Source organism: Bombus vosnesenskii, unplaced genomic scaffold, assembly GCF_011952255.1.
Source record: "Bombus vosnesenskii isolate JDL3184/JDL3185 unplaced genomic scaffold, Bvos_JDL3184-5_v1.1 scf7180000013265, whole genome shotgun sequence".
In the NCBI taxonomy this organism is placed as follows: Eukaryota; Metazoa; Arthropoda; class Insecta; order Hymenoptera; family Apidae; genus Bombus; species Bombus vosnesenskii.
In genome coordinates, this window is record NW_022882925.1 from 591537 (window position 1) to 608703 (window position 17167).

Consider the following 17167-nt stretch of genomic DNA (forward strand, 5'->3'; position numbering starts at 1 on the left):
TGTAATTAATTTCCACTAGGGGTGTCTGTAATAAATTCGTCTATAATATAACTCAAATAAAATAGAACATTCAATATCTTGTTTGTGATTTTATATATAGATAGCAATGTTTCCATGTTTCTTGTAGCTTTTTAATAAGGAAGATATTTGTTTAAAAGATATACAATAAATACATAATTGTTGATAGACAAAAATTTATAAAATTATCGATATTTAATTTTTCGCGTAAATTATCGTATATTAAAAGTAGGAAATATTATAAATTTCTAAACTGAACACTATTATTATAGCCATAATTTACCGAAGATAACATTCATCAGTTCGATAGAATTTCTACTGGACAAGGCTAGATGTTCATCGCTGTGTTATGATACAGTAATTACTATAATATTCGATCTGACATATTCAAATATTTTTCAGTAATAACTATAATATAACGCCGAAGAGTCCGGGTCTTAAACATATATAATTGTACATGTATATACATATGCTTATCAGAGACAAGCTCAATGTAATACTAGCACTTATTATCTATGTATTATGTTAATTATATTATATTGATTTCGCCATAAATACTGACTTTTTCAGCATACCTGCTGTTTATTGTGACAATATTAGCATATGTATATGTGATATACATATGTTATATATTGCAACACAAAAAATAACAGCATAGATAACAGCTGAAATATAGAGAATTGTTCTTGTCAGTATTATGTCACCTTGTCATTTTTTAATATATTACTTTTCTTACTTTTGCAAACTCTTGTTCAATTATCTCGAGTTAATTGGTATTGTTACATTGTTCGTGTTATGAAATGGATAAAAACTTTAGTTTGAGAACATGTGTTCCTCTAAGTTCAATGCAAGTCAATTTATACAATACATATGTTTGTAAATGACCACTACCTTTGTTAGACACAATTCTAAAATTACACGTACAAACGAATAGAACTCCGTTACTACAGAAATTGCATATCGTGATAAAATTTGATCTTTATCGTTATAGTAATAAAGATGAGAAATAAAATATTTCGAGTATGTAGACACCGTTCCACGGACGTACGGTGCTATTTTTCCTGTCATATTTTACGAATACCCATTTCATCGGTTCGAACTTCTTCATTCAAAGAATTCAAATTTCACCAGCTAGAAGCGCTTCAATCTCGTTATATGTTTTTCCTCTTGTTTCCGGTAACCATAATATCGTCATCAGAAATGCCACACAGCATGATATCGCGAACAACGCGTAATTCGCAAACACTTTTATATTATCGGTAATCACTTGAGTCAGTTTCGACGCGGTAAAACCAATTATACCATCGAAAATCACAACGATGGCACCAACAAAGCCTATCAGTTTCGTAGGAAATAAGTCACATAGGAAAACATTGAGTAACGTACCTAAACCAATGTGAAACACTACTAGATGCGGAATTAAAAGGATAAGGGGAAGAAAAGACACGAAGGATTTGTCAGATATATGTTCAGGTGCGAGAAAATTCATTGATAACATAATCGATATATACACCGTCCCAGCCGTAGTCAGAATCACATGTCTTCTTCTTCCACAACAATCCACTATAAACGCGGTTAAATAGCTAGATAAAAGGCGGATAAGCTCGACACAAATCAATATGTCGTTTAGACCCATAGAGGTCGCTTTTCTGCTAATGAAATCTCGCAGGTGCTGCGTAGCGGTGACGTTACCGCTAAGATGTTGTGTCGTGATCAAGCCAAGCATGATAAACAGAGCTCTCTTGTTGCTTCGTTGTAGTATTGCTCGCAGCTTTTCTAAACAGGTATAGTTAGTTAAATCCATGTATGGCTCAGATATGTCCGTCGATGCTCGTGAATCCACACTGAATTGTGTGCGTAAATCACTTCTGGCTCGTGAGTGTAATTCGCTTCTCGTTTCTGGGAGTATTTCGCTTGTGGATGGTCGGTGTATTTGGCTTGTGGATGGTCGGTGTATTTGGCTTGTGGATGGTCGGTGTATTTCGTTTGTGGTTTCTGGGTGTATTTCTCTTGTGGTTTCTGGGAGTATTTCGCTTGTGGTTTCTGGGTGTATTTCGCTTGTGGTTTCTGGGTGTGTTTCGCTTGTTGCTTCTGCGTGTATTTCGCTTATTGCTTCTGGGTGTACTTCGCTTGTTGCTTCTTGATGTATTCCGCTTGTTGCTTCTGGGTGTATTTCTCTTGTGATTTCTGGAGCTATTTCGCTTGTGGATGGTCGGTTTATTTTGCTTGTGGATGGTCGATGTATATCGTTTGTGGTTTCTGGGAGTATTTCGCTTGTGGTTTCTGGGTGTATTTCGCATGTTGCTCCTGGATGCTTTTCGCTTGTGGATGCTTGGTGTATTTGGCTTGTCGGGGGCCGGTGTATTTGGCTAGTGGATGGCCGGTGCAGGTCGCTTGCGGATTGTGAGTGTAATTCGCGCGTGGTTTGGAGTGGTAGTCCGTGCGAGACGCGCGTGTATTCTACGCGTAATTCGCCCGTGGCTTGTGTACGTACTTCGCATTTGAATTGTGAGTGTGACTCGCTACTGGATGGTAAGTTTAAATCGGACGTGGCTTCTGTGCCTACTACTTCCCGTGTGGGGTCTGAGTGTGTTTCGCGTATAGATTGCGAGGGTAAATTGCTTCTGTGCGGTGGGGGTAAATCTCTAATTGATAGTTGGGGGAAAAGGGTACTGTACGGAGGGGGTAAATCTCTCCTGGATCGTAGGTGTAATCCGTATCTGGCTTCTGCGCGTAGGGCACGTAGTACGACTTTCACTTGGTCAGGATCTTCGATGCCTTTGTAATATGCTATCGACTTGCATGCTTGCTCCTTTTTACCTTTTGCCACCAAGAAATACGGAGTTTCGCGTAAGCACAAGAGCGGCAAGATGGATATAGCGGATATTCCTGCAAGAGCCAGAAGGTTTGACGTGTACGTCAGCGAGGGTCCAGTAACGTAGGTTAGTAGTGACCCGAAATATACGTTCGCTGCGATTAGAGTACTCAAGTGTCCTCTTTGTTTGATGTCGGCGACTTCTGACACGAACATGGGATTTATCGTGCGGGCAATACCGACGCCTATACCGAGAATCCCCCGGGCAAAGTATAGCGTTCGCACAGAAGTTGCGAAGTACATGTCGAGCCAGCCTATGGTGAACATTATGCTGCATGCAACAAGGCAGTATTTACGACCGATGCGATCGGCCAACTGCACAGCCAGAAGTGAACCGATCATTGAACTAAGTACTGTCAAAGAAACGCTCCATGAATATTCGTCGTGTGTTAACCTTAGCGGCACGTCGCCGATTCCAGTTGTTAGAGGGAGAAATGAAGAGTTTGTCCATCCGTAGACTGTACCCACCAAGCACATGGTTATCGTTCCTGGATTGAGAAACAGTTAATGCTATATATAGCATATGTTAATTGTAGTGCGGTCGTTTCATAATTACACTGCATATATGTTTGGAAATTTGTACTTTTAACATATACTGTTAATATATTTATAATCAATACATACCGGAGGCTATAAGTAAATGAACTCCGCGCGATGTTAGCACGAATGCTTTCCGCTAGTTTTATTTCTTAGCTATTTTAATATTTATCTGTTAATCAATTCGCATTATATGTGCATTAAGTAAAATACTACGTGAAGTAAAATTTGTTAAAGAATTGCAATAGATCTAGGAATACTATTGTGTAATAATGAACATTTCTTTGCTTTCAGATTTCTCATAGATGTAGTATCGTGGACGAAAGGCCTAAGAAATATCGGGCGAACTATGAACAATGTCGCGAGAGCCGAGGCGCCGTCGGGCCCATCAATCTGTCATCGGTCCTTTCAAGTGCATAGTTTCGTGGAAAAGTCCTACGTGACTCTGGCTACGAGCGTCTGCAGAACACGTGTGCGGTGGGCCTAGGAAAAAGGCAATAGAATGCGACAACGGCCAGAGTGTGAGTCGACAAACAGAGTGTGAGTCGAGAAGCAGAGTGCAGTTCGCTGTGGAGTGCCGAAGCGTGCAGACGTGTCTCTAGTGCCCAGCGTAGTTCGAAAACAACACGTGTCGCCCAAACGTCGGAAGAGAACACAGCTAAGTGCCCCTTACCCCCTAGGGAGAAGAAAATCCCACGCACCTAACCCCAACACGAATACAAGCCTCACAGCCTCACGACTAGTTGTTCATTCCGAATTAACTAGCTCGATGATGGCCCAGCAACCGCGACCAGGCTCTCCGGAGCAGACTCGCAGCTACCCCGAGCTACCCCCCCCCCCCGTGGCAGAAGTGTAGCAGAACTCTCCGCACTAACGACGCTAACACTACAAAGAAGAGGAAAATAGAACCAGCAACGCAAATAAACACACACAACAGGTTCGCCGTATTGGAATCCTCAAACGACGCCATGGAAATCGTAGAACCGCCATCAAACCAACACTCACAGAGAATCCCCCCTCCCCCACCAATTTTTGTGGACGACGTCATTGACATACAGACAATGACCAAGTCCCTAGAGAGAGATACCAGCAAGGAGGAATATAACCTTAAGATAAGCAACAACAAGGTGAAAATACTACCGACGAACCCAGAAGCTTACAGAAAACTCACCAAGACACTCAGGACCCTGAACGCCAACTTCCACACCTACCAACTTAAACAGGAAAGGCCTTTCCGGGTGGTCCTACGAAACATACACCACTCAGCAGATATAGACGAACTAAAATACGAACTCTCAAAACTCGGCCACGAAGTCGTCAACGTAAGTAATATAAGGCATAGAGTCTCGAAAGACCCGTTATCCTTATTCTTCCTAGACATTAAACAAAAACCGAACAATAAGGAAATATATAACATCAGTCGCCTAATGAACGCGATAGTAAAGATCGAACCACCGCTCGTGAAAAAAGAAATAGTGCAGTGCAAAAGGTGCCAAAGGTACGGTCATACGCAGAAATACTGCAACCATACTTTCCGCTGCGTTAAATGCGCAGGCTCTCACTCCACTGACCAGTGCGCCAAATCACCGGAAACCCCAGCGAAATGCATCCACTGCCAAGGGGACCACCCTGCCAACTACAAAGGCTGCCCAGCATATAAAACACTATACACGAACAGGTACCCTAAGCCCAGAGCAAAAGAGGTATCCAACCAAACACCCAGCCCGCCGAAATTCACGACTACCCCAACCCCCTCAACCAACCAAACGCACAGTCCTACCAAATTCATCTCCACCTCAACCTCCTTTGCCCAAGCAGTACAAGGCATCCAAAATAACCCGAACAGCCAAAGGAACCTTCCCCAAAACAGTGACCCCAACCCACCAAACACAGACAACTCCTCAAGGCTTGAAAAGCTAATAGAGAAACAATCGGAGCAAATAAATCACTTGCTATCGCTACTAACACTCATCGTGGAAAAATTAGCACGCCCCGACTCAAAATAAAACCAAGGCGCATAGCACTCTGGAACGCCAACGGTCTAGCGCAACACAAACTTGAACTAGAACTCTTCTTAAAACACCAGCAAATCGACGTAATGCTCGTGTCGGAAACCCACTTCACCGACAAGAGCTACCTGAAAATAAATGGTTACAAATTCTACCATACCCAACACCCCAGCGGAAAGGCCCACGGTGGCACCGGAATAATAATCAAAGCAAGTATTAAGCACTACGAACTCCCATCATTCCAGAAAGACTACCTCCAAGCAACAAACGTAGCAATAGAAGACTGTCATGGCTCAATCACCACCTCAGCAGTATACTGCCCTCCCAGACACTCCATCGCCAAAGAAGACTTTGATAACTTCCTGGACACCCTGGGCAACAGATTCATAGTTGGAGGAGACTATAACGCCAAGCACATCCAATGGGGCAGCAGACTGGTTACAGCAAGAGGCAAAAACCTCTTAAACAGCATAACAAACAACAACCTCAACTACCTCACCACATACGAACCCACATACTGGTCCACTGACACCAACAAAATACCCGACCTTCTCGACTTCTTCATAACTAAAAATATCCCATCAAGACACGTCCAGATCAACTCCTCGGCTGATCTCTCCTCTGATCATTCTCCCGTGATAGCAACAGTCAGTTCAACAATCATCGAGAATACACCTAATGGCTCCATTCACAACCAACACACCAACTGGCAGCTCTTCAGAGAAGTCTTTACACACTCAACCTCAGCCTTCACCCCACTAAAAACAAAGGAAGATATCGAAGCAGCCACGGAATACTTAAACACGAGCATAATAAACGCAATCCGCCTCTCCACACCGACAAAGCCATCTAACAGCAAACAAGAATATCCCCATTACATACTAAAAAAAATAGCAGAAAAACGAAGACTAAGAAGAGTATGGCAGACCCATAGAACACCGGAGGACAAACGCAAACTTAACAACGCAACTAGAAAGCTATCCAGAACCCTAAGAAACTATAAAAACGACTGTTTCCATAAATACCTCGCCAGCTTATCCCCCACAGCCGACGCCAACTACTCACTATGGAAGGCCTCCAGGAAACTCACACGCCCCCCACAAATAATCCCACCTATCCGCCGTCCGCAAGGTGGATGGGCGCGAAGCCCCATAGAAAAAGCCGACCTGTTTGCAAAACACTTGTCAAAAGTATTCAAACCCCATTCCCCCCAAACCGCCGCGGACGTTACTGAATACCTGCACACCCCCTTCCAAATGTCCCCTCCTATCGAACCCTTCTCCTCTGCTGAGACTATAGAAACAATCAGTCGCCTAAACCCCAAGAAAGCAGCAGGACACGACCTAATAGGCAATAGAGCAATCAAGGAACTTCCCACAAAAGGGATAGCACTCATCACATCGATTTTTAATGCTATCCTTCGCCTGGAACACTATCCTAAGGCTTGGAAAATCTCATTGATTACCCTCATCCCTAAACCCGGTAAACCGATATACGAAACCTGCTCCTATCGCCCAATCAGTCTTTTACCTACCCTGTCCAAACTATTCGAGAAGATGCTCACGAACCGACTCCTTCCAATCCTAGAGAACTTGAAAACACTCCCAGATCACCAATTCGGCTTCCGAAAACATCATTCTACAGTAGAGCAAATCCACCGCCTAACTCATACGATCAGCCAAACACTCGAAAAGAAAAAATATTGCTCAGCGGTCTTCCTAGACATCCAACAGGCATTCGATAAAGTATGGCATGAAGGGCTACTATACAAACTTAAAAAGATCCTACCCCACCCCTACTACTCCATCCTAAAATCTTACCTAACCAATAGGCAATTCATGGTTAAATACCTAGACGCCACTTCCGCAACATTCCCAATAGAAGCCGGCATACCCCAAGGTAGTGTCCTCGGACCCCTACTGTACTCCATCTACACTGCCGACCTACCTATATCAAATGATATAACAATAGCGACATTTGCAGACGACACAGCGCTATTAGCTTCCCACGCTGACCCGGTAATAGCCTCATCCACTCTCCAGCGAAGTCTCGACTCCATGGAAAAGTGGTTTCACAAATGGGGCTTCAAAGTCAACGAAAAGAAATCCACACATGTAACCTTCACGCTCCGAAAACAAACCTGCCCCCAGGTCACCATCAACAATGCAACAGTTCCTAGCAGGGACACAGTCCGATACCTGGGCATGACCCTGGACAGGAGACTAACGTGGAAGACACACATCTCAGATAAAAGGAAGCAACTAAAGGACAAACTAAAAAACTCTATTGGCTCACGGGCCGACGCTCCAAACTAAATATACAGAATAAAATTACCCTCTACAAGACCGTAATAAAACCTGTCTGGACCTACGGAATCCAACTATGGGGAACAGCAAGTAACTCCAACATTGAAATACTCCAACGCTTTCAATCGAAAACGCTAAGATCCCTAATTGACGCACCTTGGTATGTAACCAATGAAACAATACACCGCGACCTCAAGATACCCACCGTCAAAGAGGAAATAGCAAAATATAGCAACAGATACAGCAAAAGAATCAACAAACACCGAAACCCCCTAATCACTGGACTACTCGATACGACGGACCAGACTCGCAGGCTGAAGAGGCACTACCCGCTAGACCTAAACGTCAGATTCATTTAATTATCCAAATTAAGCATATGCACTTACTTATAATACTTATAAATTATACCTATCTATAATATATTAACTTATTGTAAATAAACAGCCATGTCACTGCGCCACGCCAGAAAAATTACTGAAAATTCTCAACGCGAGAATTGATTGTAATTTCAACAAATAAATAAAAAAAAAAAAAAAAAAAGAGAAGCAGAGTGCGAGTTGAGCGGACACGGAGTGTGAGTCGGCGTGCGAAGATATCGTAGTCTGTCCTTTGTTATTGAATATCACTCATTAAAATACCTTAAACTTTAAACTCTACCAGCAATCACTTGTCCTTACTCTAAGAATCCACAAGTTACTACATAAATATATAAAAGTCCACACTCGGTTTATGATATAACAAAGCATCAGTGCGATGAATATCTGAATCGAAATGTCAAATTTATCGTAATGTAGGATGGAATAAAAGTGCAACTTTAAACGATGGTACGCAAGTCGATACAAGTAAGAAATAATTTAAGAACATCACTATGAAACATCAATTCGAGGGGGGAAAGGGAATTGCATTCTGCGTATTAAAATTACAGATAAGTACCTGACGTAATATCAAGAGTGAAAACTAACCGGAAATACATGCTGGAATTTGCCGGCTTTGTAAGATGCAGAGACTAGGACATTTCCCTTGCGGAGATGATCGATCAGGATCTAAACCTCCGCCCTCAGGCGAGTACCCAGGAGGGTTCCTAGGAACCTGGAAAACAGATACCTTTGTTAAGAATAGAAATCACAATTCTTTTCTAATTAGATAGTGTAATCAATCTTTTGAGCGAATTCCAAACCACGGAAAAGATATCAAGAAGTATTTAAATATTAACATTATTTCAAGGTAATTAAAAAAATTTTCTTTCCCCTATCCTAATGGAAGTTCAATTTATGATATTTCTATCAACAGCATTAAAATATTCTTGACGTTATTTGATGTTATTATAGATAGAAGACGTACTTGAGTTTTACACTGACGTTTGCTAATGGTTATTTGTGCTTTTGAAAACTTTCTTCTACAATCTTTTCCTTTGAGTGTCCTCCAAATCAATGATAATTTGTAATGTTTTTATATGTATCTTAAATATCTTTTCTAAATAATGAAATATATTAACATGTCGTACAGATAATACCGAAGAACAGTTTGATCCTTCGAATGTGATTGGATATTTATAGGACGTAACGGTTTTAAGCTGTGAACTTTATGTGTTGGTGGGTCGTGACGGTTTAAATCAGGGTGAAAGATTCAAAATTTTAAATGATCGCGATCGATTAAGACACAGGGTCAAAGATGTGAGATTATTGTGACTTTAAATATCGAATCATACTCGAAGGTTCAGACGGTTCTTTGGTATTATCGACACGATATGTTAATACATTTCATTATGTGCCAAAACTTTAAATAGAGACGTAGGAATCAAAACTTTAATTGCTATGGATTCCAATCTCTATTTGGAAATAAAAGAATAATAGTTAAATTTGCTGAAAATAGGTACCTCAAACAGACGCTATTTTTTATATTCTCGTTGAATTAGAATTTAGGATTTGTTATTCGGCGATATTTAATTTCTAGCCGTTTATTTCAAAAATATTTATCATATAATCATATTAAATGCTTACCGTTGTACTCTCGGACATGCTGCCAAAAATAAGTACTTTCACACAATTATATAATCACGATAGATTTTCAATAATTCAATTTGTAGGATTCAGTTCACTCATAATTATTTAAAAAATGCACGAATGATCATGGGTAATTATCTATCGCAAAAAAAGAACAACTGTAAGAAATCTTTACACCGAGTCTCGTGATTTACGTATTTCGTATTGATTTGTTCGATTTACACGACTGCCACAACCATACTGGGTGCTTCTGGGGCTACTTCCCCTTTACATACAGTCGACATTATTTCAACACATAAACACTTCTAATTCTCCTTGTTATATGTTTAAATGTAACGAATTAATTTTAAATATTCCGAGATAGGAACAATAATGTTTTTGTACATATTATATCTAGGAAATATCCTAATTATAATGTTAGAACAGTCGAACGCCAACTATTATATGATACATATTTCCTATAATATAAAAATTAAAATGAGCAAAAATAATTGCACATCTTCGTCTATTAGTTATTTTTGTTCTATGTTACAACATCGGCTACGTTGCGATCACAATGCAGCATTTGAATTTATAACATTATAATACTATAATATTATAGCATTTGGTTTTATAAGGAAACCTTTACATTTTTTATAGCTAGGTTGAAGGGTATTTTTTATATTCTTGATCGCTAAGAATTATGAAGCCACTCTGTGCTTTTGCTATGTTCGGATTTGTATGTATTAGGCAGGGCTTAGAAAACACCTTTAGGTTTCTAATTATAGTATTGAAATTAAATTAGATGTTCTATCAGGTAGAGTTTTTCAAATTTGATGGGACAGGATCTAGATGAAACGTTCGTGATTCAGGTGCGTGGTTATGTAAAGTATCTTTACTGCTAGAAATCAATGCTTCCTAGAAGCATTAATCCGTTCCTAATAAGTACTTCAATATTTAATTAATTTATAAATGCGTAATTAACAGTAATGTTTAAGTAGATAATGTAGTGTAAGTAGATAAGCAGTATAATTCTTTATGAGGCGCGTCTTTCCTATTTTTAAAATAATTTTACCACAGACGAGGAAGAGGAATCGACGTGACATTCAATGCTTGTCCGACTCTCACATTTTGCGGGTCGGATGACCTCTCCATACCATTTTCGTGTCGCATGCGAAGTTAATATTTCAGTTTAATACTTGTTTGAATTAAGACTACAATCTTGTACGAAATTATAAATAAAATATAAAACTGGATATTCAATACTCGCAGCGAAATATAATTCTATCTTGCTACAATATTTCAGTAAACATCACACACTATCAAAATAATAAATTACTGTATAGTAAAGTACTGTAATAAGAATTAAGTGAATCGTTTAATCGGTTCTATATGAAATTGCAATTTCATATATCTGAAACAAAAATGTGAATTTTTAAATCTTTCCTATTTCCATCCTTGTATTCTCAAACCAATAATAAATTATGTATTGCCAAGTATAGGTAATCTTATTCACCATCAGCAACTCATGAAACCGGTTCGATAATTTATCGATAACGAACAGACGATGTACCTCGATGTCCCACAGTGTACCTCGACGTCCCAGGACATCCCACGATATTCTTAGGATATCCCACTCTGCCCCACGGTAAATTCTCTTCGTGGCTTTTATCCCACGGAGTCTCACGGGGTACAACGGTTTCCCATGGTGTCCCACGGTATTCCATGCTGCCCCACGGCTTCCCATGATATCCCACGGTGGCCCACGTCCAGTCTAGATCATCCAAAATACTTCGTGACTTTTGGTGATTCAAACTGTATTGTATCAGCGTAGGTATCGGCTTGGTATAGTTTTCCATAGATTAATCAACTGATTAATTTTTGGCAAACAATGCCAATTACCAGGTCTTATCACGAGGAGGTAACTACGCACGAGACCCGCCCATGAGTTATTTAACATTACACATCGATCTTGATCTTCAACCTATTGGCAAGAATGCCGAGTTCTGACTATGCTTAAGCATGGGCCTGCCAGGCTGGGACTATCGAACAGAATTATGAATGCACGGCCCCAAGTGAACGAGCGACGTTCACCTCCGCGCCCCCCGAACAAAATTACGGAGGACGGAAATTGCTGGTCCCTGACCCAGTACCGAAGTACCAATCGGACAGGACTGCATATCCACGACTGAATTCCCAACAGATTCGCAACCATCAACGGCGCGACGACAACTCCCGTGATTCGATGTAAACGTCGAGCAGTCATCGAGCAGTCACCAAGGCAGAGGTGAAATTACAAATTGAAAGAGCTGTCCAGTGCACGTTTACCTGCATGCACCCAGTATACGCGCGAGCGAGTATGCCATGCAATTATATATTTAAATCATTGATTTAAAAGTTAGGAATTGATGTTATTGTTTTACATTAATTATCAGGAGAATTAATTTATTATTGTAATTTTTAAAATTTTTAAATTTTACAATCCATCAGAATATTATATAACCGGTTACGAAGTTCCGTAACTTAATTCCAAGTATATAAAATGGAGCACATTCAAACGATCACATAATGGAAATTTAGCGAGTATCTCTTGAGATAATTACAATCCCGACGCAGCGTTATGAATTGCAGAGAGCGTGAAAAACATTGATATATTTCGATATCGGTATTTCAGAACACGCAACACAGAGTCCCATATAATGTCAGGTCTAGCCGCGTTTTTATAGTAGCGACTGTGTGAAATATCGATACATATACAAATTACCATCTGACAGAGAATTATAATATAACTGTTATTTAGTTTTAGGTTTAACTCGATCTTTACTTTCAGGTTTAAATTTCTGCTTCTGTCGTTTTTAAAACTCTTTTTGTTGTTGTTTTCCAAAATGATGGAAGAGCTAATATTTTTCAAATGAATGGGAATAAAGAATTTGTCCGAATTCTTTTATACAAAATTTGTAATATTTTGTGAAAGAGGTGGGCGACGGAACCATCGTAGAGTAGGTCCCTATTCGGAGTACTTTACCCACTGAACTCGGTGGTTTTCTTACCATTTTAATATCGTTCTCGACGTTACCGATTTAGCATGACGTAGGTTCTACAATAAAACTTAAATAAAATAGATCATTTAAAATCTTGTTTGTGATTTTATATATAAATGGTAATTCCATGTTGCTTGTAGCTTTTTAATAAGATAATTGTTTAAAGGTATACAATAAATACATAATTGTTGATAGAAAAAAATTTATAAAATTATCGATATTTAATATTTCGCGTAAATTATCGTATATTAAAAGTAGGAAATATTATAAATTTCTAAACTGAACACTATTATTATAGCCATAATTTACCGAAGATAACATTCAACAGTTCGATGGAATTTCTATTGGACAAGGTTAGGTATTTATCACTATGTTATGATACAGTAATTACTGTAATATTCGAACTGACATATTCAGATATTTTTCAGTAATAACTATAATATAACACCGAAGAGTCCATGTCTTAAACATATATAATTGTACATGTATATACATATGCTTATCAGCGACAACCACAATGTAATATTATTACTTATTATCAATGTATTATGTTAATTATATTATATTAATTTCGCCATAAATACTGACTTTTTCAGCATACCTGCTGTTTATTGTGACAATATTAGCATATGTATATGTGATATACATATGTTATATATTGCAACACAAATAACAGCATAGGTAACAGCTGAGATATAGAAAATTGTTCTTGTCAGTATTATGTCACCTTGTCATTTTTTAATATATTACTTTTCTTACATTTGCTAACTTTTGCTCAATTATCTCGAGTTAATTGGTATTGTTACATTGTTCGTGTTATGAAATGGATAAAAACTTTAGTTTGAGAACATGTGTTCCTCTAAGTTCAATGCAAGTCAATTTATACGATGCATATGTTTGTAAATGACCACCAGCTTTGTTAGACACATTTCTAAGATTACACTTAGAAACGTATAAAACTCCGTTACTACAGAAATTGCATATCGTGATAAAATTGTAGATCTTTATCGTTATACTAATAAAAATGAGAAATAAAATATTCCGAGTATGTAGACACCGTGCCACGGACGTACGGTGCAATTTTTCCTGTCATATTTTACGAATATCCATTTCATCGGTTCGAACTTCTTCATTCTAAGAATTCAAATTTCACCAGCTAGAAGCGCTTCAATCTCGTTATATGTTTTTCCTTTTGTTTCCGGTACCCATATGAACACCATCAGGAATGCCAAGAAGCATGATGTCGCGAAGATAAAGTAAATCGTATACGACCCTAAATTATCTTCAAATAGTTTATACAGTGCCCACACGATAAGACCAATTGTACCATCGAAAGTGACATTGATGACACCAGCAAAGCCTTTTAGTTCCGTAGGAAATAACTCGCATAGGAGGACATTGGGTAACGTACCTAAACCAATTTCAAACACTACTTGATATATAATTAAGTCGATAACTGGAATAATAGAGACGTTGGAAGCCTGAAGCAGATTTCCAAATAACACTAGATAAATTGCTAAAATAGTCAATGTAATACACGTCCCACCCGTAGAGAGAAGCAAAAGTGTTCTTCTTCCTACGAATTGCACTGCGAAGAAGGTTAAACTGCCAGATACAAAGCTGACAAACAGGACCAAAATCGTCGCTTCGTGTGGATCGATAACGATCGTTATTTTCCTAAATAACACTTCCAGATACTGCGTAGTGATGAAGTTTCCGCTAAGTTGTTGTGCCATGGTCAAGCCAAACATGATATACAGAGCTTTCCTGTAGTTTCGATGTAGTATTACTTGCAGCTTGGTTATACAGGTATATTCAGTTCCATGCATGTATGTCTCATCTGAGTCTGTCGACCCTTGTGAATCCACATTAAATTGTGTGCGTAAATCGCTTCTGGATCGCGATTGTAATTCGCTTCTCGTTCCTGGGTGTATTTCGCTTGTGGGTCCTGGGTGTATTTCGCTTGTGGATCGTCGGTGTATTTCGCTTGTGGATGATTGGTGTATTTCGCTTGTGGTTTCTGCGTGTAATTGACTTGTGGATGGTCGGAGTATTTGACTTGTGGATGTTCGGTGTATTTGACTTGTGGGTGGACGGTGTATGTGGCTTGTGGATTGTCGGCGTATCTGGCTTGTGGATGGTCGGTATATTTCGCTTGTGGATGATCGGTGTAATTCGCTTGTGGATTGTGAGTATAATTCGCATGTGGATGGTCGGTGTATTTGGCTTGTGGATGGTCGGTTTATTTCGCTCGTGGATGGTCGGTGTAATTCACTTGTGGATTGTGAGTGTTTTCCGCTTGTGGATGGTCGGTGTATTTTTCTTGTGGATGGTCGGTGTATTTCGCTTGTGGGTAGTCGATGTATTTCGCTTGTGGATGGTCGGTGTATTTCGCTCGTGGATGGTCGGTGTATTTCGCTTGTGGATGGTCGGTGTAATTCGCTTGTGGATGGTCGGCGTATTTCGCTTGTGAATGTTCGGTGTATTTCGCTTGTGGATGGTCGGTGTAATTCGCTTGTGGATGGTCGGCGTATTTCGCTTGTGGATGTTCGGTGTATTTCGCTTGTGGATGGTCGGTGTAATTCGCTTGTGGATGGTCGGCGTATTTCGCTTGTGGATGTTCGGTGTATTTGGCTTGTGGATGGTCGGTGTAATTCGCTTGTGGATGGTCGGCGTATTTCGCCTGTGGATGGTGGGTGTATTTCGCTTGTGGATGGTGGGCGTATTTCGCTTGTGGATGGTGGGAGTATTTCGCTTGTGGATGGTTGGTATATTTCGCTTGCGGATGATACGTGTATTTCGCTTGTTGATGGCTGGTGTATTTCGCTTGTGGGTTCTGAGTGTATTTCGCTTGTGGATGGTTGGTGCATTTCGCGTGTGGATGGCTGGTGTATATCGTTTGTGGATTGTGAGTGTAAATCGCTTCTGGATTGTTGGTTTAATTCACATCTGGATTGTGGGTGTAATTCGTATCTGGCTTCTGTGCGTAGAGCACGTAGTTCGATTTCCACTCTCTGAGGATCTGCGATATTTTTGTAATATGCTATCGACTTGGATGCTTCCTCCTTTATTCCTTTTGCTACCAAGAAATACGGTGATTCGGGGAAACAGAGGTTCGGGAAGAAGGATATAAAGGATAGTATTACAAGAGCCAGCAGGAGTGAGTTGTACGTCAGCCAGGTTCCTAGGGCGCAGGTTACCAGTGTTCCGATATATACGGCCACTGCGATTAGAGTACCTAGGGATCCTCTGATGTTGATGTCGGCGATTTCTGACACGTACATGGGAGTTATCGTGCGGGCAAAACCAACGCCTATACCGAGAAACAGCCGACCAAAGGATAGCCATAGCACGGAAGTTGCTTCATAGATGATGTACCAACCTACGGTGAATATTATGCTGCATACAAGGAGGCAGTATGCACGACCCCTGCGATCGGCCAACTGGGCAGCCAGAAGTGAACCGAAGATTGAAGCAATTACTGTGATAGAAATCACCCATGAATATTCCACGCGTCGTAACCTTAGCGGCACGTCAGCGGTTCCGGTTGTTAGATGGACAAGAGAAGTCGTTGTCCATCCGTAGACTGTACCGACGATGTTAACTCAAATGCTTTCCACTAGTTTTATTTCCTAACTATTGTATTATTAATCTGTTAATCCATTCGCATTATTTGTGCATGAGTAAAGTACTACTGCATGAAGTATAACACCACACGAAGTAAAATTTGTATAAGACTTGCGATAAGCCTAGGTGTATTAATGTGTAATAATGAACATTATTTCGCTTTCAGATTTCTCATAAATATATAAAAGTCCGCATTCGGTTTATGATATAATAAAGCATCAGTGCGATGAATATCTGAGTCGAAATGTCAAATTTATCGTAATGTAGGATGGAATAGAAGTGCAACTTTAAACGATGATACGCAAGTCGATACAAGTAAGAAATAATTTAAGAACATCACTATGAAACATCAATTCGAGGGGGGAAAGGGAATTGCATTCTGCGTATTAAAATTACAGATAAGTACCTGACGTAATATCAAGAGTGAAAACTAACCGGAAATACATGCTAGAAATTGCCGGCTTTGTAAGATGCAGGGACTAGGACATTTCCCTTGCGGAGATGATCGATCAGGATCTAAACCTCCGCCCTCAGGCGAGTACCCAGGAGGGTTCCTAGGAACCTGGAAAACAGATACCTTTGTTAAGAATAGAAATCATAATTCTTTTCTAATTAGATAGTGTAATCAATCTTTTGAGCGAATTCCAAACCACGGAAAAGATATCAAGAAGTATTTAAATATTAACATTATTTCAAGGTAATTAAAAAAATTTTCTTCTCCCTATCCTAATGGAAGTTCAATTTATGATATTTCTATCAACAGCATTAAAAT

The 17167-nt window shown here is 39.7% G+C and overlaps 2 protein-coding genes across 2 annotated transcripts; both read right to left on the minus strand.

Annotated features, from left to right (window-relative positions):
• Nucleotides 1–1713: 1713 nt before the first annotated feature.
• On the minus strand, nt 1714–9763 carry LOC117242158. Its single transcript, XM_033508608.1, has 4 exons — nt 9746–9763; nt 8708–8834; nt 2202–3381; nt 1714–2056 (listed from the first exon to the last, which is right to left on the minus strand). Exons 1-4 carry the CDS (start codon nt 9761–9763, stop codon nt 1813–1815), a joined length of 1569 nt encoding a protein of 522 aa, XP_033364499.1. The 3' UTR covers nt 1714–1812.
• Nucleotides 9764–13871: 4108 nt separating this feature from the next.
• Nucleotides 13872–14519, minus strand: LOC117243141 (facilitated trehalose transporter Tret1-like). The gene has a single exon (XM_033510380.1). The coding sequence runs from the start codon at nt 14517–14519 to the stop codon at nt 13911–13913; it is 609 nt and encodes a 202-aa protein (XP_033366271.1). The 3' UTR covers nt 13872–13910.
• Nucleotides 14520–17167: the final 2648 nt, after the last annotated feature.